General features: G+C 57.4%; 6 protein-coding genes across 6 annotated transcripts; 3 read left to right on the top strand and 3 right to left on the bottom strand.

Moving 5' to 3' along the window:
* The first annotated feature begins 497 nt into the window (after positions 1-497).
* Positions 498-3,753, top strand: MYCTH_2310145 (uncharacterized protein). The gene is made up of 3 exons (XM_003665870.1): positions 498-978; positions 1,035-3,403; positions 3,505-3,753. The coding sequence occupies exons 1-3, from the start codon at positions 633-635 to the stop codon at positions 3,646-3,648; spliced, it is 2,859 nt and encodes a 952-aa protein (XP_003665918.1). The 5' UTR covers positions 498-632; the 3' UTR covers positions 3,649-3,753.
* A 1,734-nt stretch (positions 3,754-5,487) lies between these two features.
* MYCTH_2310143 (uncharacterized protein) lies at positions 5,488-6,865 on the bottom strand. The gene is made up of 2 exons (XM_003665869.1): positions 6,572-6,865; positions 5,488-6,451 (listed from the first exon to the last, which is right to left on the bottom strand). Exons 1-2 carry the CDS (start codon positions 6,794-6,796, stop codon positions 5,687-5,689), a joined length of 990 nt encoding a protein of 329 aa, XP_003665917.1. The 5' UTR covers positions 6,797-6,865; the 3' UTR covers positions 5,488-5,686.
* Positions 6,866-8,343: 1,478 nt separating this feature from the next.
* On the bottom strand, positions 8,344-11,020 carry MYCTH_2310138 (uncharacterized protein). The gene is made up of 4 exons (XM_003665868.1): positions 10,590-11,020; positions 9,755-10,399; positions 9,004-9,687; positions 8,344-8,940 (listed from the first exon to the last, which is right to left on the bottom strand). Exons 1-4 carry the CDS (start codon positions 10,916-10,918, stop codon positions 8,499-8,501), a joined length of 2,100 nt encoding a protein of 699 aa, XP_003665916.1. The 5' UTR covers positions 10,919-11,020; the 3' UTR covers positions 8,344-8,498.
* A 785-nt stretch (positions 11,021-11,805) lies between these two features.
* Positions 11,806-13,601, top strand: MYCTH_2310137 (uncharacterized protein). Its single transcript, XM_003665867.1, has one exon. It carries the CDS (start codon positions 12,035-12,037, stop codon positions 13,373-13,375), a length of 1,341 nt encoding a protein of 446 aa, XP_003665915.1. The 5' UTR covers positions 11,806-12,034; the 3' UTR covers positions 13,376-13,601.
* A 345-nt stretch (positions 13,602-13,946) lies between these two features.
* Positions 13,947-16,557, bottom strand: MYCTH_2112712 (uncharacterized protein; the record flags this gene model as incomplete). The annotated part of the gene is made up of 4 exons (XM_003665866.1): positions 13,947-15,808; positions 15,873-15,957; positions 16,009-16,124; positions 16,194-16,557. The coding sequence occupies 4 exons, from the start codon at positions 16,555-16,557 to the stop codon at positions 13,947-13,949; spliced, it is 2,427 nt and encodes an 808-aa protein (XP_003665914.1).
* A 3,839-nt stretch (positions 16,558-20,396) lies between these two features.
* MYCTH_74764 (DNA topoisomerase 2-like protein) lies at positions 20,397-25,932 on the top strand (the record flags this gene model as incomplete). Its single annotated transcript, XM_003665865.1, has 4 exons — positions 20,397-20,465; positions 20,584-21,521; positions 21,565-24,163; positions 24,220-25,932. The coding sequence occupies 4 exons, from the start codon at positions 20,397-20,399 to the stop codon at positions 25,930-25,932; spliced, it is 5,319 nt and encodes a 1,772-aa protein (XP_003665913.1).
* Positions 25,933-26,451: the final 519 nt, after the last annotated feature.

Below are 26,451 nucleotides of genomic sequence, written 5' to 3'. Positions count from 1 at the left end.
CTCTTGCCATCCGACCCCGTATCCCGTACGTTGATGGTTCCCTCTTCCCTGCCCTCCACGTTCTCCTTCTCCCGCGCCCCCCCTTGCCGGCCGGTCCGCTGTCCCTCGTCCATCCAGACACCCCTCCCCCCTTCCCCCTCCTTCACCCCCCTTCACCCCCCTTCCCCTTCCCTTAACCCCGACATGCGCTGCTGGTGCTTCATCCTCCGTGCAGTGAGTTGACTGTGGCACCCGTTCGCCCACATCCGCGCAGATCAGCTTCCAGCGCTTTGGTGTCTGTCAATGCTATTCTCGCATCTCCCTAAATCTAATGCCTGCTACTGACCTTACCCCAGGGGGAAGCTCACTCAACTCCGTCTGACTGCCGTTCCTCCAATCAGGACCCGGCAGCTTAGCACCGGCGGAGCTTGAATATAGATACCTCCCGCTCCCCATCGCCGCTGTCGACGGGTTCCCACCTGTGGTGTCTGTTCTCCTGTTCAGACGCACCCTCGCTTCAACCAACTGCCCGCACTCGCTCGAAGCCGGCCGTCTTCATATGTTCTAAGTTAGGGTCTTGACGACCCCATCTCCATCTAATCTTAACCACAACATAACCTCATTCAAAATCATATCTCCATCTCCGGTCCAAGATGTTGTCTAACCCGCTTCACCGGTTTTCACCTTATCACATCCCCTCAACTACGCTGCTGTCGAACGGCCATGTTCCGGGCGGCCACCTTCACGCGGCCGGACTTGACTCGCTCGCCCCTGGCTCTCACTACGCTCTCCAGCAACTCCAGCAGCATGTCGGCGTCCACACCCCCCACCTCGCTCGGACTGGCCCTCAACCGAAGCATAGGCAACATCCTTATGGGCCTGCCGCCAGATCTTCGGGGGCAGCTGGACCGATTCGGAGGAGGATCAGCAGGGCCTGCGATCAGTGCAACCAGCTAAGGACCAAATGCGACGGCCAACATCCATGCGCTCATTGCATTGGTGAGATCACTTCGCGAATGTCCCAGGGTGCAATGACCTTTTCTAACCTTTGGTAGAGTTCCAACTGGGCTGCGAGTACATCCGAGAGCGCAAGAAGCGTGGCAAGGCATCCAGGAAAGACCTTGCACAGCAAGCCGCCGCCCAAGCCGCTGCCCAAGCAGCTCAGAACGGCCAGAAGACCGAGAATTCAACGACGGAGAATACAAAGCCCGCGGAGAACCGGAACGATACACCGAGCAACACCAAGCCTGTCTTGACGGTTAACACCGACCAGCCACCAGCGTTGGACAAGAACGTGACCGATGTACCAGAGGATCCTAATCTGAGGGAGCAGAGGACAGGGAGCATCGAGGCCTTGGGCGACATGAGCGCCCATCCGGCACCCATGTCGGCTCACCCCGGGGCGATTGAGCGAGAACACCTCGACAACCCGACAGCACTGGACCTTAACGGATATGGTTCCGTTCACTCAGCGTATGACCGCCAAATGGGCGCACACATGATGAACGGCCCACCTCATGCGCCCTACGGCCCAAACCAGGGCAACATGTCCAGTTACCCAGAGCTCCCATATGCTCTGCAAACGCAGAGCCCGACGGGTTATCCCGCAAATGCCGCGAATGGGTTCCGCCTCGCCAACAGCCCTCTCGGCCCCTATTCGATGGGTGGAGAGGCCCCATCGCCGGGCGGATGGATGAACATGTCATCGCCGCCCCCCCAGTTTGCTTCGCATATGCCGCAGAACGGGTATAACCGTTCGCAGCTCCGGTACCCAGTCCTGGAGCCCCTTGTTCCCCATCTGGGCAACATCATCCCTCTGTCGCTCGCGTGCGACCTCATCGACCTCTACTTCGCGAGCTCATCCTCGGCCCAGATGCACCCAATGTCGCCTTATGTCCTCGGATTCGTCTTCCGGAAGCGGTCGTTCCTCCACCCGACCAAGCCGCGACAGTGCCAGCCGGCTCTCCTGGCCAGCATGCTATGGGTTGCTGCACAGACAAGCGACGCTCCTTTCCTGACGAGTGTCCCTTCGGCCCGTGGCAAGATTTGCCAGAAGCTCCTGGAGTTGACGGTCAGCCTTCTCAAGCCGCTCATCCACACGCCCTCGGAGGAGGCATCGCCTGTCTCGAGCCCCATCGTGGATGGCGTTGCCCTCGGCGGCCTTGGCGTCGCACTGCCCGGGTCCATCAGCATGGATGCCCTCACCAGCGAGTCGGGCGCTTTCGGCGCGGCCGGTTCTCTGGACGACGTGGTCACCTACATCCACCTTGCGACGGTCGTGTCGGCGAGCGAGTACAAGGGAGCCAGTCTGCGTTGGTGGAATGCCGCGTGGTCGCTTGCTCGCGAGCTCAAGCTCGGGCGCGAGTTGCCTCAGAACGCGCCGGCGAGTCGCCAGGGTGGAGCCGCCGAAATGGAAGGCGAGGGCAATGGTGCCGAGATGACCATTCCCGGCGTGATCACGGAAGAGGAACGCGAGGAGAGGCGGCGGATCTGGTGGCTCGTCTACATTGTCGACCGCCATCTCGCCCTCTGCTACAACCGCCCGCTCTTCCTGCTCGACATCGAGTGCGAACACCTCTACCAGCCCATGGATGATACCGATTACCAGAACGGTAACTTCCGTGCCTACACAACCGACCCGAACGTTCTCGGTTCGGATACCGAGGGAAAACGCACCCGGGTCAAGGGCCCCTCGTTCGTGTGCAGCGGCCACAGCATCTTTGGCTACTTCCTCCCACTAATGACCATCCTCGGCGAAATCGTAGATCTTACGCACGCCAAAAACCACCCTCGCTTCGGCGTCGGGTTCCGTTCGTCTCGCGAGTGGGATGACCAAACGGCCGAGATCACCCGCCACCTTGACATGTACGAGCAGAGCCTGAAGGAGTTTGAGAAGCGACACCTCAGCATCAACGCGCAAGCCCAGGCAGCAGACGAGAAGGCGGCCGAGGCGGCCGGCGTCCCTACGGCTAATGCTAACGACCTCCCGGGCACCCCTTCGGGTCACAGCGTGCACAGCGTGCACACCACGTCGAGCCGCATGACGGAGAGCGACATCCAGACCCGCATCGTCGTGGCCTACGGCACTCATGTCATGCACGTGCTTCACATCCTCCTCACCGGCAAGTGGGATCCCATCAACCTCCTCGACGACAACGACCTCTGGATCAGCAGCCAGGGGTTCATCACGGCGACCGGCCACGCGGTCAGCGCAGCCGAGGCCATCAGCAACATTCTCGAGTACGACCCCGGGCTCGAGTTCATGCCCTTCTTCTTCGGCATCTACCTCCTCCAGGGCTCGTTCCTGCTGCTGCTCATTGCCGACAAGCTGCAGCTCGAGGCGTCGCCGAGCGTGGTGAAGGCCTGCGAGACCATCATCCGCGCGCATGAGGCGTGTGTGGTGACGCTCAATACCGAGTATCAGGTATGTACATGTTAACCCAATCAAATCAAAATCACTCTGGTGGTGGTGGCCTCGAGGAAACATAAACAGATGCTAACTCGCTATTTTTTTCACCCAAACAGCGCAACTTTAGCCGAGTCATGCGCAGTGCTCTCGCTCAGGTACGGGGCCGCGTGCCCGAGGACCTTGGCGAGCAGCACCAGCGTAGGAGGGAACTCCTCGCGCTATACAGGTGGACGGGCGATGGTACCGGTCTGGCGCTGTAGAAAAAGGGCCTGACCGGTTATTTCCACTTGTTACTCCTCGTGTGTAACCGTGGGTTTGGCTGTGTCTTTTTCAGCCCCGCCCGGATTTCCCGCATCTCTCTATTCTGTTCTCTACAGCCACACACAACGGGTTCGTCGGTTGGCATTTCAATTGTTTTTCCCCCCCTTATAACCGGCGATGCTTCTTCTCGGCTGGCGTTTGATGGCTTGATGGCTTTTCATTTGGGCTTTGGGAAGGTGTTTTCAGGGTTGTTCCCAAAAAAAAATAACCGAAAAGGCAAAGGGGGTTCACTGGGGGGTCTTTGGAAGGTTGGCGGATATCGGCCGATGAGAGATTCCCTTACAGGACGGACAAGGTGGGATGGTTTGGAGGAGGTAGAACATGAGCAGATGGGGACGATTTTTGATGGCTCCTTCAACGACGACGGAACGGACCCCGACATGACTCACTCTATGGATGAGGGAGATTGTGTGGCGGTGCTGGGTCTTGAGCGATATATTTGACGGTTTCTGTTTTAGACGCCGTTTGGCATTGAGGTTTTTTTTTTTTTTTTGTTGGGTTGCTGTGATTTTCTCTTTGGATACCTCAGTTCTTCTGGCTTTTGGAAGGGGCCCTGGAAGTTCTTTTGTTTCTTCTGTCGACTGTTGGCTAGGGGGGACACTCTGGGAACCTGTACTGCGAACAATACTGTGTAGATATCATGTTTTTGTATACGGATTAGGTAGTGATGATACACCGTATGACTTACATGACCCCGGACTGAGCCTGCTCGTCTTATTTTCTTACATAGCCTGCCAGATGTGTTAGCCGGGCTCGCCGCCGGTCTAGTCAACGTTTTCTCTCGCACGGCAGTCAATTCTCGCCGCCCGGGCCGCATTCAGCATTGGATTGGTTTTTAGCTCATCAGCTCCATGTCTGACACAACTCTACACCTCAGAAGCATCGAACCGGAGGAGCTTTCGATCGCATTTCACATGGCCGACCCAGCAATTCGTTCGTTGACAATAGCAACAACAGTGCATTCTTCCACAGGTAGATCCTCATGAACAGCTGGTGACAGATATCTGTTTGGTTTTCATGATCCCGGATGGTTTCTTGACGTTTACTCGTCGTGCCGCCGTCAACTCAACACTTCGCCGGCCGACCACGGGAAAGTGACGGGCGAACATATTCGAGTCCCTTGTGTGGGAAGAATCGTTCATGTTCTTACCAATGCTGACCCTGTCTGGGGACACATTGGTCCGGTAGTATCCTGCTCTGGGCGACCTTGAAACAAGCAGGCCAAGATATGGCCCATGACTCTATCGTGCGCATTCAACTCGGGGTCGCCACTGTGATTATGTCCGCCGGTTCTTAAAGGGAGCTTCTCAAAGTCGTGGCGGATGAGCTATTCGTCCAACAAGAAGATATGGGAGGCCACCAACAAGGACATGCTCCTCAAAGCATATCGAGCATCAAGCAGCAATCAGGGGCGCCGACTTTGTCCTCGGCGTCGGGCTCAGGAGCCGCCCTCGTGACTGCCAACGATCCATTCGAGAACAAAGAACCCCCGCAAAGCCAGGGCTGGGCATTTGCGTGGAGGGATGCGAGGCATCGCCACCGACGAGACGGCCGTCTCCATCAAGAGTTGGACCAATGAGGGTGTATGGCCCGTCGAATAGCGAGCAAGACACGCCGTTGCGTCGAACCCGAGATGTCTGGATCGGCGACGGCGATGAAGATGCGAAAAAACTGGTTAGGCGACGCGGGCGTGCGCGGAGGAGACTGGCCTAGTAGATAGAGGCAAAAGGCCTGGCGGGAATGAGGTGGTGACGTCGACCGATATTCTGGACGGTTCCCCTGAAGCAGGTCGGGGGCTTAGGGCGGTAAGTCGTCGTATATAGCGAAGTCAGAGAGAGTGTGGCCGTTGTTTGTCCGAGGAGGCGGCGGCCAGCCACCAACCAAGTCTCCAGCCACACTCTCCTCAACCGCTCATCCATTGGTCACCTCAGAGAGATTATCCTCTTCCCCCCCCCCCCCCCCCCCCCTCTTTCTCTCTCAAACCCCCCTAGCCTCCAGATCCGCCATCTTCTCGTCCATCCTCCTCGCCGCCTCCTCTTCCGCATCATCCGCCTCGGCGGCGCCACCACCCCGGGGGGCGCGCACTACCACGACCTCGATCCCCCTCCTCCTCAGCTCGTCCTCGACATCGCGGCGGGTGACCATGCCCCTCTCTGCGCCGCGCATGATGCGGGCGAGATCGGCGCGCATCTTGCGGCCCCAGCCGTCGAGGCTGCGCATGCCGACGACGAGGAAGCCGAGCTCCTCGCGGTCGACGTCGAAGACCTCCCACCACTCGCACTCGGGCATCTTGGCGCCGACGTCGCGGGCGGCGTTGTAGACGGCCGCGACGGCCAGCGCGTTGGGCTGGCTGGTCAGGTACAGCATCTGGGGCGAGAGCAGGGCGGCGTTGAGGTAGGCGACCGCCCGGCTGCCGATGCGCTCCCGCGGGGCCACGGCCAGGAAGTCGAGCGCCTGCAGGTACGTGACGGCCAGCGGGTGGGGCAGGGCGACGTGGGTGTCGAAGGCGAGGGCGTAGAGCGCGCGGGCCTCGAGCGCGAGGACGCGGGCGTGGAAGGCGTGGTAGGCGGACTCGGACAGGTAGTAGCTGGCCGGCTCGTTGGCCGGGGGCGGGGCGGTCGGCGGCTGGAAGAGCGAGCTGGACGGGGAGAGGAGGTAGGCGTAGACGTTGGCCAGGTCGCGCGGGGACCGTGGGTGGGCCGAGAGCTTGGCGGTCAGGTAGACTGTTGCGGCCGAGACGTCCTGTTTAGATAGTGGGCGTTGGGGAGGGGAGACACGCCCCGGCCCATTCTATCAGTCGTCCTAGTCCCGGTAGGTGGGTTGCGTGAGGATAAAGCGAAGAAAGGGCGAAAAAGAGCGTACGCTGAACTCATGAGACATCATGGGCTCGACGAGCCAGTATCGCGCAAGAAGCACGTTGGCCTGCGCCGTGACGGACTGGGGGAGCTGGAGGAGGATACCGGCGGCCTGGGTCAGGCATTGTGTCGCGAAGAAGATGGCGTCTTGCAGCTCAATTGGGAGGGCCTCGAAGGAGCGGCGCTGAAATAGCTGGTCTGGCGTTGCCAGCGGATTGGTCATGTGCGACATGGTCGCTCGTCGCTGGCGGGGGAATTGGAGGAAAAAGGTGCTGGTGCTGTGCCAATTGCGTACCGCGAGTAGATGTAGTGTTGTATTGTGCGGATTAATTACCCAGTAGTGTAGTGTACGTACTGTAGGTCTCTGGGAAAGAGACCCCAGCTGCCTTTCCACTATAGTAAGTGCACTGTACGGAACGGTCTAGCGCGGCTCTGTCACAAGCAGCAACAACTCCGCCCACGAGACCAACGGCCCACATTTCTCAACTTCGCGCGATCTTGGGCAATAATTATTAAAACTTCACACATGTAGGTATTTTTGTACAGTCAACTTGGCTTCATGACGCTCCTTCCCAAGGATGCACAAACACGACGCGACATTAGAATTCTTTCTCAGCATGTCTGTCTACCAAAAACAATGGATCCCTCCCTGCACATCAGGAACACCTTGTGATACCACCGAAAATACAATTTCTCCAAAAGAGAAACCTCAACAACCTACTTAAACATTAACCCTCTCCTTTGAGAGACGTGCTCCGTCCCGTTGCCAGAGTATAATAATACACTGGGCTCCGGCCTGTCAATGAAGATGATTCCGCCTTTACTGTTCTGGCTCCGCCTTGACTGCAACGTCGGGGTCTTGAGACAGCGCATCCGGCTCGTCCTTCGCGCCAGCGCCGCCATCATCGACATCGCCAACATCCTCCTCATGCGCATCGCCGAAAAGAGGAGCAAAGAAGCGATCGGTCTTGGCCAACACGGGCACCATCTCCGCACGCAGCATCAGCTCTGCGCGAGATGGGCCCAGGCCCATGGAAGAGACATCAACGCCGATAAGGACAGCCAGGTAATCGCGCGCCAGCCGCGCGCGCAGCTCGTCCATCTCGGTCTTCAGACTCTCTCCGATGCGTTCACATAGCTCGAAAAGCCGCCGCTGTACGTGGTTCGTGGCATTCCGGAACATGACGCCGCGCCGTTGTTCGACGTGGTTGAGCATCAGGTCCTTCATGCGCATGTAGGAGCCGGGACCTGTTGTTGTTCCGTTCAGTATCAACCGTCCAGGATGGATCTCAGATAGGATAAGGTTGTTTGGAAGGCGCGGGGGGGGGGGGCGAGAGGGCGTCATGAGCATACCTCGCTCGTCTGTACAGCCTTGGCATGCAGGCATCATCTCCTCTTGAATGACGGGAGTGAATCCTCGGTTGGCTTCCCGCTGCAGTTCCTGTGCGAGGGTCAAGATGGCAGTTCGCACGTCGCCAATGTGCCGCAAATGTGCTTGAAGTTGTTGCGTCAGCATGTTCAGGCCGGTATACTGGGTTCCGCGCTCCCTCGCCCGCTCTGTCGCCTCGAGGTGGAACTTGTCCAAGTACTCCCGGATGGCGCGGACAAAGTTGTCCAGAGCCCATGGAAGACGTCGCTGGAAGGCACGTTCCCAGCCATTCGCGAGGTTTCTTGATATGGGGTCGAAGAGCTCCTCATTGAAGTCATGAAAGCCGGAAGCCCCGGCGAAGACACCGTTCCTCCTGCATGTTGCTTTGTAGGTCGCCCAAAATAACCCGACCGGTCTCGGGGCTCCCCATTGTGATGCGGTAGGCAGCGCCGCATCGACCGCCGCCGGTATGTACCTGTCAAAGTTCTCATAAATGTTTTCCGTCAAAAGCTCGTGTATGGAAGCCATGCATTCCTGCAACATTGTGTCGAGGTCCTAGTCGGAGTTAGTCCGATCGATGAGTTGGTGCTGACGCAGCAGGGTCGCTAACCTGCTCCATCTTGCGAAGCTGCTTTCTCAGGCGCGTCTCCTCCTTCCCCTTCTCCGTGTCCGTAAGGCTTGAGCCGGTTCCATCATCCGATGCCCACATGGTCATCGAGTTGAGGAGTTGCATTAGGCTATCGAGGAAGCGGCGGGCAGCAGCGGTCCGGCCCGCCTCGGTGAGCTTCTTAGCATGCGCCTGAAGCTGGGGAATCTCGGTATCCTCAGGCGACTGGAAGCCGCTCCCGTTGAAGTCGTCCTTCTGAAGCCGGCCACTCAGCTTTTGATACGCCCGGCTGCTGACACAGAAGACGGGAAGCGACGCGGCGACGGCGTCGTAGTCCCGAAGATCGACATCGGGATCGAAGTTGGCCTCATCCTCCTCCGCCGCGTTTTCCTGGTCGAGCCTACGTAGGGGTTAGAGCAACTCTCCTCCGCCGCTCGAGCGAGTTGGCTGCGTTGGTACTTACTCTTTGATGCCCATTGCAAAATCCTGCTTAATGGCCTTTCTGGAGTACTCGTTCCTGCCCTGGATGCAAACAGCCTTCACTTCGGCAAGGATCACCTCTTTCTCGGCAGTCAACTGTTTGATCCGCTCACGGAAGGCCTTGATTTTTTCTTCAATCTCCTTCTTCTTGGCTCGGACTTCCTTCTTCTCATTCTTCAGAGATGCAAGCTTGGCGTCAACCTGCTCAGATGTGAGAGGCTCCCTCTCCTCGTTCCGTGCCTCTTGATTTTCCTTGTCACTCGAGTCTGAGCCGTCTGTATCCGAGAAATCGCTGTCGATATCACTCGAGCAGCAGTTCTTGCGACTGCCCTTCGGTCCGGACTGCCTCTTGCGCTTCTTGCTCGGCGAATTGGGCGGATAGACAGTGGCACCATTAGCCAGCTTGCTGCCCAAAGCCTCCCACTTGTCCCACGTCTGCTCGATCTTGTCAATCAGGTCGTTGCAGGCATCTCGCTCATCTCTGAGATCATTCATGTCGGACTTGAGCTTCCTGATGTCGTCCGAGAGCTCTTGGATCCTAGACCAGGACTCGGAGATCTCTTCCTCAATACCCAAACTCTCTGCCGCCTCGGTGACGGAGATATCGTCCGTCTTGGAGCAGATGAAGGTCACGGCCGAATACGTGCCATCATACTTTAACTGGCGCCTTTGTCTCGGTTAGCGACTCCAGCCAATTGTAGTCGACGACAGCGAAGAATGTACGATCAACATACCTAAAAGAGTCGCCAAGCAACGATTTGGCTGTTTTGTCGTCCACCGCCCGGGTGATGGGGGCAACGATCCACAGGCCAGTGCAGGCCTTCATGTAGTTGGCAGCTACGGCGGCACGCGCTGCGTTCGAGTCCTGGACACCAGGAAGATCGACCAGGCAAGCGCCAGTGGAGAGGGCAGCGGCCTTGGTGTAGATGCGGACAACCTTGATGAGGGGCCAGTACTCCATGCGCTTCTCAGTGTTCTTTTCCTTGCTGTCGACATAGTCCTGCAGTTGACGGTATAAACTGGCAGACGTCGTCGCTCGAAGTTTCTTGACAGTGCCCAGGACCTGGCGGACGGCGGTTTGATTGACCAAAGATTCAGGAGTCGCTTGTGCGATCATCTCCTTGGTCATCCTGGGATAGACGGCTTTGATCTTGGCGTACGCGACGCCAGCATCACTATCCTGGTTACTGCACTCTCGAGACACCTCGCCATTGCCATCCAGAAGGTCGCTATAGAGGCCGCGGAGGTCCTTAAGCCAATCATCAGCGGTGATGAAGTCGACCTCGGCACGATACAGCTCGTCAGGGTCTTCTGAGTAGTTGTACGAAATCTCAGTTGGGGACGCCGTGCATGCCCTCATGCAGTTTGTCGGGAGTAGCCTGTTACAGGGAGTTAGGCACCAAATCTCGCGCAGGGGATGCAATGGGCTAGGAGAGTAAGGGGGGCACAGTTCTCAGATCTCCGATTTCAGGAAGGAAGAAGCAACCCTGAAAGGAGGGGCAAGTGGGATGAGCGCCATGAGATAGGAGGGTTAAGCCGAGGGGAAATAAAAATGTTGGTGAAGTATACCTCTCTTCGTCGAGGACAGCACTGATGACGGACGATTTCCCGGCTCCTGTATTGCCCACGACGCCAACAATAGTGCGTGTAGGCTTTGCAAGAGCCTCGAGATCGGCAATTGCTTTTAGCCATCCGGGGCCCGAGGTTTGTGCAGGCCCAGACGCTAGTGATTTCTTGAGGTTTTCGAGGACCCGCACACCGATACTGACACCCTTTTCAAGGATCTCCGGCGGGTTGTCGGGCGCAATGAGCCTCTGAAGATAGCTGATGGTGTCGACATGGTCGGCGCTGCCAGCGACGTTGTTGTCATCGACCGGCTCGGGTTTCACGGTTGTCATGATTTTGGAAAGGCCCTTCTTTGGCCGGACAACCGAAGTAACGGATTGAAACTGAGGGTAGATGGGTCCGCTTATTCCTTGTATGGATGCAATGAAACCATGAAGCCGTAGAGTCTGGCAGACGGGCGGCCGTGTCTCTCGCGTTCTGGGATGTGCATCAGAAAGACGCGGCACCCCTGCAAGTGGGGCAGCGAAGCACTTAATCGCGTCATATCCGACGCGTCAGCTCGTGACCACGGAAGATGCCCCACAAGTACCTCGGGGAGGTACCGTAGGTACCTCCATAGTTACCTTCCCTCACCTTGTATCTTCCCTACCTGAGGTTAGCACGGAAACTTGCTGCGTACAAGTACACTTGCTGCAATATCGCAAATGTAGTACAGGCGCAGTCCGTACAACGGCTAACATGATACGCGGACTTGCTGAGCCGGCAAAAAAAAATTCACTAGAAGAACCAAAAAAGTTTCTTTGGGCATTGGTGTAAACGCTACTTGAGAACAAAAATGAAATAGAAGAGTGCAAAGAGACAAGTTCTGAGGGGATAGTCAGTACCACTTCCACTACGTCGGCGTGGTTTTATGGAGGCAGACCAGCAGCTCATCAACACAATGGTTCATCTCGTAGATCTCAGCAGTAAATTCCAATCTGATCTAGATGTTGCCACAGCGCCGAAGGTCGACACCGTTCCTTTGTGGAAAAGACCACATCAAAAAGAACTCCTAGGACTCGTTGGGGTGTACTTGCCCGCCGGGGAAGCGGAACCCGTGTAATGAACGCCGTTTTGTGCAAAGTACGGAGTACTACTGCGTTGCGGGAAAGCGGGACCGTCAAGGTACTTTGAGGCACCAAAAATTTAACCCCTCTGCCCCGCTCAACAAGACGCACCAAAGAAAAGTTGCCTCGACAGACAACAAGGACTGGGAGTAAACAAGGTTCAGGGGTAGGAGACGATCGAATTCGTGCGGTGCACCGGACAATATCCGCGATCGAGATTCGGCGGTGTTAGGGATCAAGTGCCACATAATACCATCTCCGGTTGTCACTTCTCACTTCGTCGCTTCTCACTTCTCATTCAAATTACTCACAAGTCCACGGCGAAAGAAGGATCGAGCCAGAATGGACCAAGTTACCAAAAACACCGAGTCGCTCAATCTCGGAAGCTCACAACCCAATGAATCCGCTGGTTCAGCCCCCGAGCCGGGGCCGATGCTGCCAGAGCTGCCACCGGGCCGCACCCTGAACTCGGGCATGACACTCGAGGAAACGGTGGCGGATCTCAACAAGCATCCTCTCTTCATGACGGAGCTCGACGATGCCGAGGATAACGAGCATCTGGCGGCACTGCAAGCGCTGGCCTACGAAGGCACTCCCCTCGAGAACGCTGCCAACTTCAAGGAACAAGGGAACGAGTGTTTCCGCGAGAAGCGATGGGCGGACGCCAAGGAGTTCTACGGCAAGGGCATCCCCATCCTCGTGGCGGAGGAGCGGAGGAGGGCGAAGGGCGAGAAGAAGAGGGTCAAGAAGGCCGCCGAGAAGCCGGTGTCCATCAACCCGGACGCCAACAACTCCGCCTCGGGCCCGGGCCCGGACCTGCAAGAGGAGGAGCAGCAGGCGCCCCAGCCGAACGAAGACGAGTACGAGGAGGTCGATGATGACCCGGCCGAGGTCAAGTCGGAGCAGGCCCTGCTCGAGACGCTCTACGTCAACCGGGCGGCGTGCCACCTGGAGCTGCGCAACTACCGCTCCTGCACCCTGGACTGCGCCGCCGCCCTGCGCCTCAACCCGCGCAACATCAAGGCCTTCTACCGCTCGGCCCGCGCCCTGCTGGCTGTCGGCCGCGTCACCGAGGCCGACGACGCCTGCGCGCGGGGGCTGGAGGTTGAGCCGTCCAACAAGCCCCTCCTGGCCCTGGCCAAGGACATCGTCAAGGCCGCCGAGGCCGACGCCGCCCGCCGCAGGCGCGAGGAGGAGGAGCAGGCCCGGGAGCGACACCGGGAGGCGCTGCTGCGGGCCGCGCTTGAGGCGCGCAACATCCGGACCAGGAGTACCGGCAAGCCGCCCGACATGGAGGACGCCAGGGTCAAGCTGTCGCCCGACGAGCACGACCCGACCAGCTCGCTGGTCTTCCCGACCCTGCTACTGTACCCGTGCCACCTCGAGAGCGACTTCATCAAGGCGTTTAACGAGCGCGAGAGCCTCGAGCAGCACTTTGGCTACGTCTTCCCCTTGCCGTGGGACCGCGCCGGAGAATACAGCTCGGCAGGGGTGGAGTGCTACGCCGAGACGGTGAGTGGCGGGCTGGTCAAGGTGGGGAAGAAGGTGCCGCTCCTCAAGGTGTTGAGCGGCGGCAACGTCGAGGTCGTGGACAACCTACTCAAGATCTTTGTCGTGCCCAAGTCGAAAGCCGACGCGTGGGTGAAGGAGTTCAAGGAGAAGAAAGCGGCCGGGGCACCATGAGAGGGGCGCGGGGAAGGGGGGATGAAAATGATTATTGATACCCGGATACGGAAATGGTTTGAATACCGAAACTATGGGTGTCCAGTGAAGTCGTTTGCAGCATGGAAAGGGGAAAAAAAATTACAAGACTCTAGACGATTAGATCTGCAAGAAAAGATAACCGGTATGCTGGCTGCTCACCCCATGGGAGCTAGCATGATGACTCCGATCGAAAGCAAGACTATGGACCTATGAGAATTGCCCTCAGTGACGACAACAGCAAGGTGAGGTAGGCACCGCCCTCCTGACATACTTACTCTCTTGGTCCATCCTACGCCGCACAGCCCAACAATGCAAAGGCGAAAAATCACACCAGTCGGCCGGGAGGTCCCATCGACCTCTTCCCAACTTCTTTTCGTTTCCCATCCGCCTCCTTACCAATTCCAGAGAAGAAACAAGGCCCGAGAAAAGACAAGGTAAAACAAAACGGCATAGCACCGAGAGACACTGGGCAGCTCGAGGCTGACCAACCACAGCCCCACCCCTTACTCCGTCAAGTCAGAACCGGCTACCGTCCCTCCCGTCGTCCTCCTCAGCGCTCCAACGTCCGTCTTCTCTTCGATCTCGTCGTGGGCCCAGCAGAGGCGGGGCGAGGAGGATGGGGAGGTTCGATCACGAGCCCGTCCGCGACGACGGCCATGCCGATAGCGGACGGCGGCGGCATATAGCTCGATGCCGGCCGGACGGCACCGGGCGCAGCGCCAGCGCCAGCCTCGGTGTCGTCCTCCCCCGCCGCCGCCGCCACCACCACCACCGCATCCCCCAGAAGATGATGATGATGACGATGACGCGCCGTCCTCGGGCTGCGTGGCTCCGCTCCTGCGTCGGCATCTTCTTCTCTTCTCCGTTCTCCTTTTCCTCTTCCTCCTCCTGCTCCTGCTCCTGCTCCTCCTTCTTCTTCTTGTTCTTCGTCTCCCTCCTCAACGTCGCTCCCGCCCAGGCTGCTGCTGCCGCCGCCGCGGCGCCGCATCCGCATCAGCATCATGGCCGCATCGCGCTCGGACTCGCGGCGCGGAGGAGCACCGCGACCGCGACCGCGACCGCGACCGGCAGCAGCACGACTGCCATCGCCACCGTCGTCGTTGCTGTCGTTGTCGTTGTTGTCTTCCCGCTGCCGCCGTGGAGCGGTCCTGTTATTGTTGCCGGGCTTGCTCTGCGCGCTGGCGGCGGCGGCGGCGGAGTTTGTGGTGGTGGTGGTGGTGGCGCAGGTGTCGGTGCGAACAGCGGCGCGAGGCAGAGGCGGTGGTGTTGACGACGACGACGATGATGACGATGATGACGATGATGATGGCGACGACTTGGACTTTTTACTGGACGCGCTCGCCGGGGTCGGGGGCGGCGCCGCCGTCACTGACTCTGGACTACTACCGCTGCTGCTGCTGCTGCCGTTGCTGTTGCTGCTTCTTTTCCAGCTGCTGGCCGCGTGGCTCTCGCGGGCGTCGTAGGCGGCATCGTCGTCTATATTGTCGTCATTGTTGTCGTTGATGTTGCTGTCAACATTTCTGTTGTTGTCGACGCTTCTGTTGCCACAGGGCCCAGTGACGGTGGCATCTACCTTGCTGAAGCGGCGCTTGAGCCGGAGAGGGGGGAGGATTATGCCCCGTTCCGGGAGGGTGGCCGAGATGGGCGAGGTTCCGTGGTGAAGATGTTCGAAATGCCCATAGCGGGAGTGGTGGGACCGTGGTTTGTATGGATGCCATCTGTTTGTGCTGCTGCTGTTGTCGCCGCTGCTGCCGCCGTCGCCGCCGACCCCAACTACGCCCGGGACTGGAGAACGCGGAACTGCGGACAGCCATGGGTTGGCGGTCGCGGACACGTTGAGGCTCGGTAGTTCCTCGTGGAGGTTGGGGGTCTCGCGGCGGATGTGATGATGGCTTGCAGCGTAGGCCTGAGGAGGAGGATGGTTGACTGTGGTCCATGCCGGGGAATGCTGGGGCGTGGGCACCGCCGCCGGTCCCGTCGGCAATCTCGATGTTGGGATTCGCAACGGGGCGACGGAGGTTGCATATGGGCGAAGACCTTCGTGGTCTGATCCCCCCAGCCTGTAGTCAGCGTCTGCGTCTGTGTACGGGCTGATCGGCAGGCGCTGGTCATGGTCGGAATGGAGGTCGTGAGGGTTGGAGACGCGCACTGAGCGCTGGGCTAGCAGCGGACTGACGCTGCGAGATGGTCGGGGACTGGGAAGAGCTGCATTCGGTCGGAACAGCGCAGCGGCATCCTTTCTCGCTCGCTTCACGATGTCCGGGTCGATGACCATGCGGCCATATCCGGGTACTTTCTCCGGAATGCATTCCAAAGCGAACCGCGGGCCGAAGAGCGGGATAAGGGCACCAGAGATCTTGTGGCAGAATGTCGCGCAGACGGCTTTGGCACACGAGTACGGCATCCAGTAGCCTGGAAACCCAACGTTAGTACTAGTATGGGGCATATCTCGCAATACTTGGGGCCAAGCACGCACCCTGGGCCTTGATCGAGCCCCCGGTGATGCTGTATGTGATGTCTTTGAGCCCGGGGTTCAGATTGAGCATCTTGGCGGGCGTTGTCTGTTTGAGGTCAGAAGCAGCACACAGGGGTGGTTGGAGGACGAAACTGACTTTGCTGTAGCCACGGCACTTGAAGAAGGGAGTCATGCGGACGAGGCCGACGTTGTGGTCCCACATTACGGTGTAATCGGTGTCGTCCCCGGGAACTTTGAAGTTGTAATGGAAGACTGGTTCAATCAGCAGTGTTCATCGGCCCCCCCGAGAAGGGGCGGGGAGAAGGGGGGGAAAGTCCATACCTTCGAAGCCTTCTCTTCCCGTCTTGGAAAAGAAATCCTTTTTGCCGCTGTTGTAAGGTATCCGTTCGCCGGTCTCCTGAATCGAACCGAAAGGATGGACCCGGAACCTGCGCACTTCCCGGATCGAATGCTCATCCAAGACCTCAAAAGGCGGGAAGTTCACTACAGCCCTGGTTTTGCGTCGAGGAGGGCCATCGGCATTTTGCGTCATCCTGAGCACCTCTATCGATGGCGTGACTGGAGCTTGTTCATTTGACGGGGCTACAGTCTGGCGGGCCGGAAAGCACAGTGGACGAGAGGTCGGTAATGGAGCCCGTGGAGGCGTAGGCGGCGCCGGGTTAAGAAGTTCCGCGACGGATACCATGACGGTGAAGGGGTCGGGAGATGTCTCGCGTACTCGTTGCTGTGACTGCAGCTCGTCTGAAGAGAGATGAAGAGAGAGGAAGCAAGAGGAGAAGTCGGCGAGAAGGCAGGGGGCACAGGTTATGAAGTCAGACAGTGCTTGCGGGCTCCCCGGCGGGCTGAAGGCAGACAGACAACCAGGTTCCTCTTTGAGTTCGCAAACAACAAAGGTCCGCGCAACCACGACGAGTTGACGGCCACCTCAAGGGCGTGCAACTGCAACAAGGAGCACGGCCGGCCCTCTCTCTTCCTTGAGTGCCGGCATGCAACGACCTGCAGCCCCGGTGAAGCGTCTTCGTCCTGTCTAGTGATCTCGATGCAGATTCTTTGTCCGGGAACCCAGGGATTCGACCGCTAGGGGGCGGGTACAAGCGTTTGGTCTCTTCCACCGCTCTTTGGGTGCTCGAGTTTGGCAGCCAGAAAGTGACAAATGACGGCGGAAGGGGCGGTCAATATTCGGGTTTGATGACGGTAGCAGAGATGGTCTGATATCTGTGACGGTGGCGGTAGGCTAGCTCAATAGGGAGGAAGTGTGACTACGCTCTAGTGGTTGTGTACCCTCTCCTGGCGGCATTGCTTCAGGCGCCAGTGCTGCACGGCAACTCTAGGTGAACCCCTCCCCCCTTTTTCCCCAACAAGCCGTGCCCAGATATTGTATGACCACCCAGCAAATTAGATCTGGCAGACGGTCAAGGCGGAAACGGTAGTGAGCAGGCCGGTCGAGGGAACTGCACTCTCACTTGTTGGGGCTTGATTCTATCCCAGGGGCACAGGTGTGTCCAAGCTCCACGATGACCCTGTGGCCACAAAAACAGCAAATGAGTTTGACACAGCAAATACCATACCGTGACCCATCGGGCAGGGATGCACCTGTTTGAGGCACCTGACATAAAAGTAGACCGTCGGCCAGCTGCAGGAGGCGTTGTCCGGCTACTTGGTTGAATATTTCCAATGAGGAGGTGAAACAAAGAACGAAACCCCGCCCCCGTGTTGACATCCCAGGCGAAGATACCTGCTCGACTCGACACACGTGGCTGCTTCACTGCTGATGGGCAAGATCTTCTTGATGAGGGCGTAGGAGGAAGTGGACTAACTGAATTACCGCCCTGGTACGGATGTGTTGGTCTCGCAACTCGATGCGCTAATTGTCTTGGTCTTGCTGTTGCCGAAAGGAAGCGCTCCATGATACTGGTTCCGTACAGGAACAGAACAGATGCCGCAAGTGCCAATTTCGACGACCTCAAGTCATTCTCCTCGCCATGACCTCTTCCTTACGTAGAGACATCTAGGCTGCTTCGAGAAAAAGAAGAGAGTCAGACATTCTCCGCCGTGACTAGTGGTAGCAGGGGGCAGTTGTCATTGCACTGAGCCTTACTTGCCCCCACGAGCTCACACTTTGTGCGACGGCAGCATAACAAGAAACAGCCCGATGGAGCAGAGACGTGATCTGAAACCCGCAAACCCTTCTGAGAGCTTCTCTTTGTTTCTTTAACAACAACGGCGGTGACAACGCCATGTGTGGGTTGACAAGGTCGGCCGAACACGCGGCAAAAGGAGTGTATGCGATCCGTGTTGATGGCCCCAGAGTCGAGGAGATCGCACGAGGTTGAAAGAAAATGTGGCGCAGAGGCTGCCGACAGGTGAGATTCGGAGATGGCGCGGATGAACACCACTTGACCAGTCGTCGCTACACGCCCTGAGGGCCCCTGCCGGCGCAGAGGTTGGACACAGCAAGCCGTTGTGTTCCAGGCAACATGGATCCCTCGACTGGCTTCCCCTGAACCGCGCCCAAAGCCCACCGTTTCCAAGTGTGCGTGACTACTGCAGTCACCCGGCGTTCCTCACGGCAAGGCCGCCTAGCACCCCGACTCCCACGCACGGGAGACAGATGCACTCCCCCCCCCCTTCCCCCTCCCCCTTTTCCTCCCCAAACGGCATCACACGGGCTCAAAAGGCCAAATTGGTCCACGAGGCCAGAGAAATTTGGCGGACCCCGTTTGGCAGAAGGACCACCAGCAGCTGCACAAGCCGCCCACGTGCTGACCGTTCACCGATTTAAAATAAAAGGACTGTCACAGACTGATGGCCCGGCCAGATTTTGGTGCTTCCATCAACAACCTGGATTGTGGCAATATCGGTAGCTCAAGGGTTGTGCAGTTCACATCTCCATGTCCTTGCTGGCGTCTATCCGATAGGATCCCTGCTTGGCCGTCGATTGGGAGCCGAAACACAAAAGGATTGGTGCCGGAGTCGGGCGTCGAACTGCCTTCCCCGACCACCTCGAAATGAGGAGGTCCATCTGACCGCACGCCAGCGTGCCATCCGGGCACTGTAGAAGAAGACTAACCGTCGCGTCCAGGCATCCCAGCCTTGAGCTTCGGTCGCGGCATAGCGGCGCATGTCAAAAAGGCTCTAATGCTAAGCAGTGCAACGGCCAGAGATGTCGCGGCTCTAAATATGGGCCCGGGGAATTTCCTAGCGCGTGCTTCCCGAAAGGCAAGTAGCACGACACACTGGGCACAACATCCCCTCCGCCCCCTACGCACAGCATGCTCCTCACACTCTGAGAGCAGAATGCGCGGCGACGAAATGCCCTTACAGTTGAAGATTGCCCACTCGCCGCCCAGAAAGGTCGAATTGGGGTCGCTTCAAACAGGTGTACCCCAACTGGACGGGAGTTTACAGCCGATCCGGAAGGGAAGTGGAAGTAGCCGTGCTGCGCCGTCATTCATTAACCCTCGAGGTCTGATCCAGAATTCCAAGAAAAGCCAGTCAGGGCCAGCCATTGATGGTGGAAGAGAACCTGGAAGATGGTCAGCTCATGACCTGTTATTGAGGAGCAACCAAAGCGGGTGAACTTGGTAGAGGCGTGTCAAGTACAACTAGCCTACATTCATTCCTTCTCGCTACATTCGGTCAACCACAGACAGCAGCCACGGCCACGGCCGTGAAAGACTCGATCCGAATTTTGCCGTGATCGCTGCCATTGCTGTATCGCCCGCATCTCGCTGCCTAACCACACTGCCTCTTTCTCATCTCACTTGTGCGATCCTCCGCTGGTGTTGGAGATTAGAGACGCCGATTTCGCAGAAGAGCAAACAGTGCACCGGCCCAACCAGAAGGCGACCTTGGCGGACACAGAAATAGCGAGAAATCGTAACAAGTCACTAAGCTTGCCGGTGCGGGCGGGTATCGTGGGAACCGAAATTTCAGGTGTGTACAAAATCTCTGTCACTTGTCACTGCCCGCCTGTCAATTGGTTTGCTGCTTTCATGAGGGCTGTTGTTTCCTTGTCGAGTCGCCCGTTTGCTGTTAAGGAAAGTGGGGCGTCCTTATTGTCTCTTGATCCCTGCATGCACTGCCTTGATGCCTCAGGCACGGATCAGGCAGCAAGAGGTTGCAGGTCGCGTCAAAGTCGCGCGCAACGCTGTGGGGCTTCATCTCGACCACAGGTCGAATTCGGTCCTGTTTTGGAAATCCATACAACATTGTCTGTTTACATTTGGCACGCTTTTCCACAACAACAACAACTGCTGTGCACACCACCACCGCTCAGCTCTGCCCCTCGTTCACTTCGTGTGCTTGCGCCCTTCTTTTTGTTTGCGACGTCCCGGAGCCGACCGAGTCGCCGAGGCTAGCCCCTGGTGCTCTTTTTCTTTGTTCGTCGCTGCCACGAATTTTTTTGTTCTCTTTCACCTTCTGCATGCGCGTGCCTCTTTTGTTGTCCGCGCCTCGGCCCTTTGCTCATAATCTTGAAATAGCGCGTCGTTTGCTGTGCAACGCTGTCTTTCACCCCTCGCCATGGATTCAGACGTTGACTCCGTCTTTGGTGACTACCAAGACGATTCAGATGATTACACTCCAGAGGTGGTACGTAGGTTGCGCGTTGCCCCTCCCTTTCCAAGGTTCGACAAGTGTCGCTATCTCAGCAACGGTGTCTTGATGCAATCCCCGGCCCACCGACATCGTACGGCTAACAATCCTTTAGAAACCCAAGGCCAAGGCGGCACCGAAAAAGATGGCGACTACAAAACCTGGCAAGATGGTTCAGACAACACTCACAGGCGCCAAGGCGCCCGCAAAAAAGCGGCCAAAGCCCGACAGTGATGCCGAGGACGACATGCCAAAGAAGAAAAAGGCGCCCGCGAAGAAGGCGAACGCCAAGCCTCTCGCAGAGATCGAGAATGATAGCATGGCGATCGACAACAACGACGACGATGATGCGCCCGTCTCGAAACCGGCAGGCAAGCCTAAGTCGGCCACCGAGACATATCAGAAGCTTACTCAGCTCGAGCACATCATCAAGCGCCCAGACACATACATTGGCTCCGTCGAGCGCACCGACCAGAAGATGTGGGTGTTCAACAAGACCGAGAAGTTGATGGAAAACCGTACCATCAGCTACGTCCCCGGTCTCTACAAGATCTTTGACGAGATTCTTGTCAACGCCGCAGACAACAGCCAACGCGACTCGTCAATGACATACCTCAAGGTTACGATTGACCGCGAGTCGGGCGAGATCTCTGTGGAGAACAACGGCAAGGGCATTCCCGTGGAAATACACGAAAAGGAACAATGCTACATCCCCGAACTCATCTTTGGCCACCTCCTGACGGGTTCCAATTACGACGACAACGAGAAGAAGACAGTCGGTGGCCGTAACGGTTATGGTGCCAAACTCACCAACATCTTTAGCCAGAGGTTCACCATCGAGCTGCAGGATTCCACCAACGGCAAGCGGTACAAGCAGACGTGGACGGACAACATGGGCAATATGGAAAAGGCCAAGATCGTCTCGAACAAGTCGTCGGACTTCGTTAAGGTCACCTTCCTGCCTGACTACAAGAGGTTCGGCATGGAGAACGGGATCGATGATGACCTTGAGGCCCTGCTCTACCGCCGTGTCTACGACATGGCTGGCACTGTGTCCGGCGTCAAGGTGTGGCTGAACGGCGAGCACCTCAAGGTGTAACTTCAAGACGTATTGCGAGATGTATGCCAAGGCCATCGCCAACGAGCGTGGCGATGCCGCTGTCGACGGCGAGAAGCCGGCCGCGAAGGTCGAGTTTGATCAGCAGAGGTCCAACGGTCGGCTGTGGCAGGTTGGCTTTACCGTCTCGGACGGCTCGTTCCAGCAAGTATCGTTCGTCAACAACATCGCCACCACGTCCGGCGGAACGCACGTCAACTACATCGCCGACCAGATCTGCGAGGCGCTCGGCAAGGAGCTCAACAAGAAGAAGAAGGGCCACTCCCTCAAACCTTCACACTTCCGCAACCACATCTTCATCTTCATCAACTGCCTGATCGACAACCCGGCCTTCACCTCGCAGACGAAAGAGCAGCTCACGACCAAGGTTAGTGCCTTTGGTAGCAAGTGCCAGCTCAGCGACCAGTTCCTCAAGAAGGTCAAGGCTTCGGAAGCCATCGCGAACATCATGGAATTTGCAGACAGGAAGGCGGATAAAATGATGGCCAAGAGCGACGGCAACAAGCGCTCGCGCATCAGCAACGACAAGCTCATCGATGCCAACTGGGCCGGCACGAAGCGCGGTCATGAGTGCACCCTGATCTTGACCGAAGGTGATTCGGCCAGAGGTCTTGCTGTCGCTGGCCGTGCCGTCTTGGATCCTGACCGCATTGGCGTCTTCCCCCTGCGTGGTAAGATGCTCAATGTCCGCGATGCCTCGCTCGACCAGATCATGAAGAACAAGGAAATCGAGAACATCAAGAAAATTCTTGGGCTCAAGCACAAGCAAGACTACAAAGACACCCGTGGTCTCCGTTACGGCCATTTGATGATCATGGCCGATCAGGATCTCGACGGGAGCCACATCAAGGGCTTGCTCATCAACTTCCTGGAGGTGCAATTCCCCTCGTTGCTGCGCGTCGAGGATTTCTTCCAGGAGTTCATCACTCCGGTAGTCAAGGTTTGGCAAGGGAACAACCCGAAGAAGCCGCAGAATCTCAAGATGTTCTTCAACCTGCCCCAGTATGAGACCTGGAAGGAAGCACACAAAGCTGAGCTGCGTAGATGGAAGTACAAGTACTTGAAGGGTCTGGGTAGTTCCTCCAACGAGGATGCCCAGATCTACTTCAAGGACTTGGACCGCCATCTCAAAAAGTTCGACATCCTGAAGCCTGAGGAGTCGCAGTTGCTCGAGCTGGCTTTCTCCAAAAAAAAGGCTGACGCTCGTAAGGAGTGGCTGGGCAATTTCATCCCCGGGACTTACCTCGACTCGACCATGAGCCGGAAGACCATTGCCGACTTCGTCCAGAAAGAGCTCATTCTTTTCAGCATGGCTGACAACATGCGGTCTATCCCCTCCATGATCGACGGCTTGAAGCCTGGTCAGCGTAAGGTTGTCTATGCCGCCTTCAAGCGCAACCTCGTCAGCGACCAGAAGGTTGCCGAGTTTGCTGGTTACGTCTCGGAGGTGGCCGCCTACCATCATGGTGAGATGTCACTGCAGCAGACGATTATCGGTCTGGCACAGACCTACGTCGGTTCCAACAACGTCAACTGCTTGGAGCCTAGCGGTAACTTTGGTTCTCGTCTCTCTGGTGGCTCAGATGCCGCCAGCGCTCGTTACATCCACACCCGGCTGTCGCCCTTCGCCCGGCGTGTCTTCTCTAAGCTTGACGAGCCCAATCTGGAGAACCAGTACGACGACGGCAAGATGATTGAGCCCAAGGTCTACGTCCCCATCATCCCTATGGTTCTGGTCAACGGCGCCGACGGTATCGGTACCGGCTGGAGCACGCAGATTCCCAACTATCACCCACTTGACATTGTCGAGAACTTGAAACGGCGAATGGGCAGACTCGACCCTAACGATCCGGAGGAGAAGCCGTTCAAGCCAATGACTCCTTGGTGGCGTGGTTGGAAGGGTGTTGTCGAGCCGGATGGCCCGAACAGGTTCAAGTTCAACGGCGTCATCAAGCAGGACGAGCAGAATCCGAACGAGATTCACGTCACTGAGCTGCCCATTCGGATGTGGACGGATGACTTCAAGTCCAGACTCGAAGAGATCCTTCGCGCCGAGAAGACTCCCTCATTCATCAAGGACTACAGGGAGTTCAACGATCATCAGACTGTCCACTTCATCATCGAGATGGAGGACAAGCATCTGAAGGCAGCACTCGACGAAGGTTTGTTGGAGAAGTTCAAGCTTACCAAGACTGTTACCACTACCAACCTCGTCGCGTTCAACACCCGTGGCCAGATTCACAAGTACGAGAGTCCGGAGGAGATCATGGAGGAGTTCTACCAATACCGTTACAACATGTACACGGAGCGGAAGAAGCACTGGCTTGGCGTCTACCATGCCGACTACCGCAAACTCAAGAATCAATACCGCTTTGTTTCGGAAATCATTGAGAACAAGCTTGTCGTCAACAAGAAGAAGAAGGATGTGCTTGTTCAGGAGCTTCGCGATCGGAAGTACGAGGCTTTCCCCCCCAAGGAGGACAAGAAGGTCAAATCCACGGACGAGGAGCTCGGCAAAGACGATGCCGAAGACGAGGACGTCTCGAGCGATGCGCGGGACTACGACTATCTTCTCTCCGTACGTGCTTAAATCCCATCATTGTTGTTGCCGGTGCAGCTTGCTAATGAGTACAGATGCCCATCTGGTCGCTTACAAACGAACGTCTTGAGAAGCTCAAGAATCAGATCGCGGCCAAGAAGGCCGAGTATGATGAGCTCGAGGCCCTGAGCGAGAAGGATCTGTGGGTCAAGGACCTGGATGAGTTTGTCGAAGAGTGGCACACCCAGCTGAAGCTGGATGAGGAGATCACCACCGGTATCCGTAGGATGGGCCGCCGCACGTCACACAAGATTGGTGCTGGCAAGGGCCGTCGCCCAAAGGACGATGATGAGTACCAGCCGGAGAAGAAGACCAAGGCCCGGGCTCCCAAGGTTGAGAAAGTCGAGACCAAGAGTCACGAGAGGTTTACCGAGAAGTTTCAGGCGGCAACCAAACCTAAGCCCAAGAACGATCTCTCCGACGACGACTTTGCCCTTCTTGGCAAAAATGCTGTGGTGAAGCAGGAGTCCGAGCCCTCTGCTTCACGTCCAGACACCACGAGTGGCCGCAACAAGCGGGCAGCTGCGACTAAGGCAAAGTACGCCTTGAGCGACTCTGATGACGACGATTTCATGGATCTGGACCAGCCGGAGGTCAAGGACGAGTCAGAGGTATCCGAAGCGAAAGAAGTTGCCGAAAAGCCGGCCAAGCGGACAACAACAAAGCCAGGAGCACTCAACATGGATGACGAGTTCAATGAGTCTGCTTCTGACGCAACTGCGGAGAAGCCAACCAAGCGGACCGCAACGAAGGCCAAGCCATCGTACGTCGACGATGACTTCGGTGAGTCCGGCTCAGAGGAGGTTGTCGAAAAGCCAGCCAAGCGGGCTGCGACAAAGGCTAAGCCCACCTCCGTGGGTAGCGAGCCTGATCGGTCTACCTCGGAAGAGGTCGCCGAGAAGCCAGCCAAACGAGCAGCGGCCAGGAAGCGCTCGTATGTGGACGACGACTTTGGCTCTACAGAGGACGACGACGACAACGGTGACGACATGCTTGGCGATGTCGGTGCAATGGTTAAGGGCATAGGAGCCCCCGCTACCAACAATGGCAGACTTAGTCTGTTTTCCATGTCGCGGCCGGATGCAGCAGACGCGCCAATCCCCAAGTTAAAGGCGAAGCAGTCAAGGTCCATCCTCGACACGGACGACCACGACGACACCAACTACGAGGCTCTCGCCATGTCCTCGCCGCGGAAGCCCACAAAGACAGACGATCTTGACGATTTCTTATCCGACGACAACCTGCCGGGCGCAACCAAGCCTGCAGCCAAGATTGCCGCCGCCGCCTCCAAAGCCAAGGCACCCCTCAGCGTGGTGCCGGCCGCAGGGGCTAAAAAGCGCGGCCGCCCGGTCGGATCCAAGAACAAGCCCAAGGGCGACGACGCTTCTGCTCCCAAGACGACCAAATCAGTCGCCTCTAGGCCCAAGACCTTGACCACACTTTCCCCCGCTGCGAAAGCCTACGCCGCAAAGAAGGCCAAGAGCACCAAGAAAGCCGTCAGCGACGATGACGACGAGGACGAGCTGATGGAGGACCCGGCCCCGGCGAGCCCCAAGCCTGCGGCGAAGAGGCCGGGGCGCGCCGCCGCGGCCAAGGCAAAGGCTAACCCCATCTACCTGGACGACGACGACGACGATTCCTTCGTCAGCGCTGACGATGGTAGCGGCGGTGCCGGTGGTCGGGGACGAAGGGGCAAAGGCAAGAAGGACGATGATGATGCCTTTAACATGGACGAGGACAGCGACTGAACTTAGGTTGCTACCCGGGTCTCGTTTGGTTTTTGGTGAAGTAGTGTGGTTGATATTTGATGAGACATATCTTTTCTCTCTCTCCCTGTTTCTCTTGGGGGGGGGGGGGCAAAGTCGGATGACTTCCTCGGCGGCACTCTTCTCTTTCCTTAACTCTTGCAGTCTTGGTCGATGGGGGAAACAGCTTGGACTGGAGCGGCTAGAGGCGTTTTGGTAGTGAGGGTGGTCTTTTGGAAGGGCAGGGGGATGATCTCAATTTGTTTTGTTTGCTTAGCTAGTTTGTAGTTTGTTTAGTGTGTCCTAGTGTCCTAGTTCTTGTGTTCCCTGTTCCTGTGCATCTTTGCTCTCGCTTGGTCTCTTGGTTCCGATTTGCGCAGCCATGCAACCTCATTCAGATTATTTGGCCTCAAGAGGCTTCGCACTGCTTCGTAATTAAGTTAGCTTGCGAAAGTCGTGGTTCTGCAACTTGAACCTCTTCGCTTTTCCTTTCGTTCCGTTCTGCTGATGCAGGCGTGTGTG

The sequence above is a fragment of the Thermothelomyces thermophilus genome, chromosome 6, assembly GCF_000226095.1.
Source record: "Thermothelomyces thermophilus ATCC 42464 chromosome 6, complete sequence".
Classification (NCBI taxonomy): domain Eukaryota; kingdom Fungi; phylum Ascomycota; class Sordariomycetes; order Sordariales; family Chaetomiaceae; genus Thermothelomyces; species Thermothelomyces thermophilus.
This window is presented reverse-complemented; position numbering and strand designations above follow the sequence as displayed.

Excerpts from the sequence above, each read along its gene's own strand:
- MYCTH_2310145 (XM_003665870.1), top strand. The coding sequence starts at position 633 with ATGTTGTCTAACCCGCTTCACCGGTTTTCACCTTATCACATCCCCTCA. Across the intron at positions 979-1,034 it reads TCCATGCGCTCATTGCATTG|AGTTCCAACTGGGCTGCGAG; the intron begins GTGAGATCACTT and ends AACCTTTGGTAG. Across the intron at positions 3,404-3,504 it reads CGCTCAATACCGAGTATCAG|CGCAACTTTAGCCGAGTCAT; the intron begins GTATGTACATGT and ends TCACCCAAACAG.
- MYCTH_2310143 (XM_003665869.1), bottom strand. The coding sequence starts at position 6,796 with ATGTCGCACATGACCAATCCGCTGGCAACGCCAGACCAGCTATTTCAG. Across the intron at positions 6,452-6,571 it reads TGATGTCTCATGAGTTCAGC|GACGTCTCGGCCGCAACAGT; the intron begins GTACGCTCTTTT and ends CTATCTAAACAG.
- MYCTH_2310138 (XM_003665868.1), bottom strand. The coding sequence starts at position 10,918 with ATGACAACCGTGAAACCCGAGCCGGTCGATGACAACAACGTCGCTGGC. Across the intron at positions 10,400-10,589 it reads GCTGTCCTCGACGAAGAGAG|GCTACTCCCGACAAACTGCA; the intron begins GTATACTTCACC and ends TCCCTGTAACAG. Across the intron at positions 9,688-9,754 it reads TTGCTTGGCGACTCTTTTAG|GCGCCAGTTAAAGTATGATG; the intron begins GTATGTTGATCG and ends ACCGAGACAAAG.
- MYCTH_2310137 (XM_003665867.1), top strand. The coding sequence starts at position 12,035 with ATGGACCAAGTTACCAAAAACACCGAGTCGCTCAATCTCGGAAGCTCA.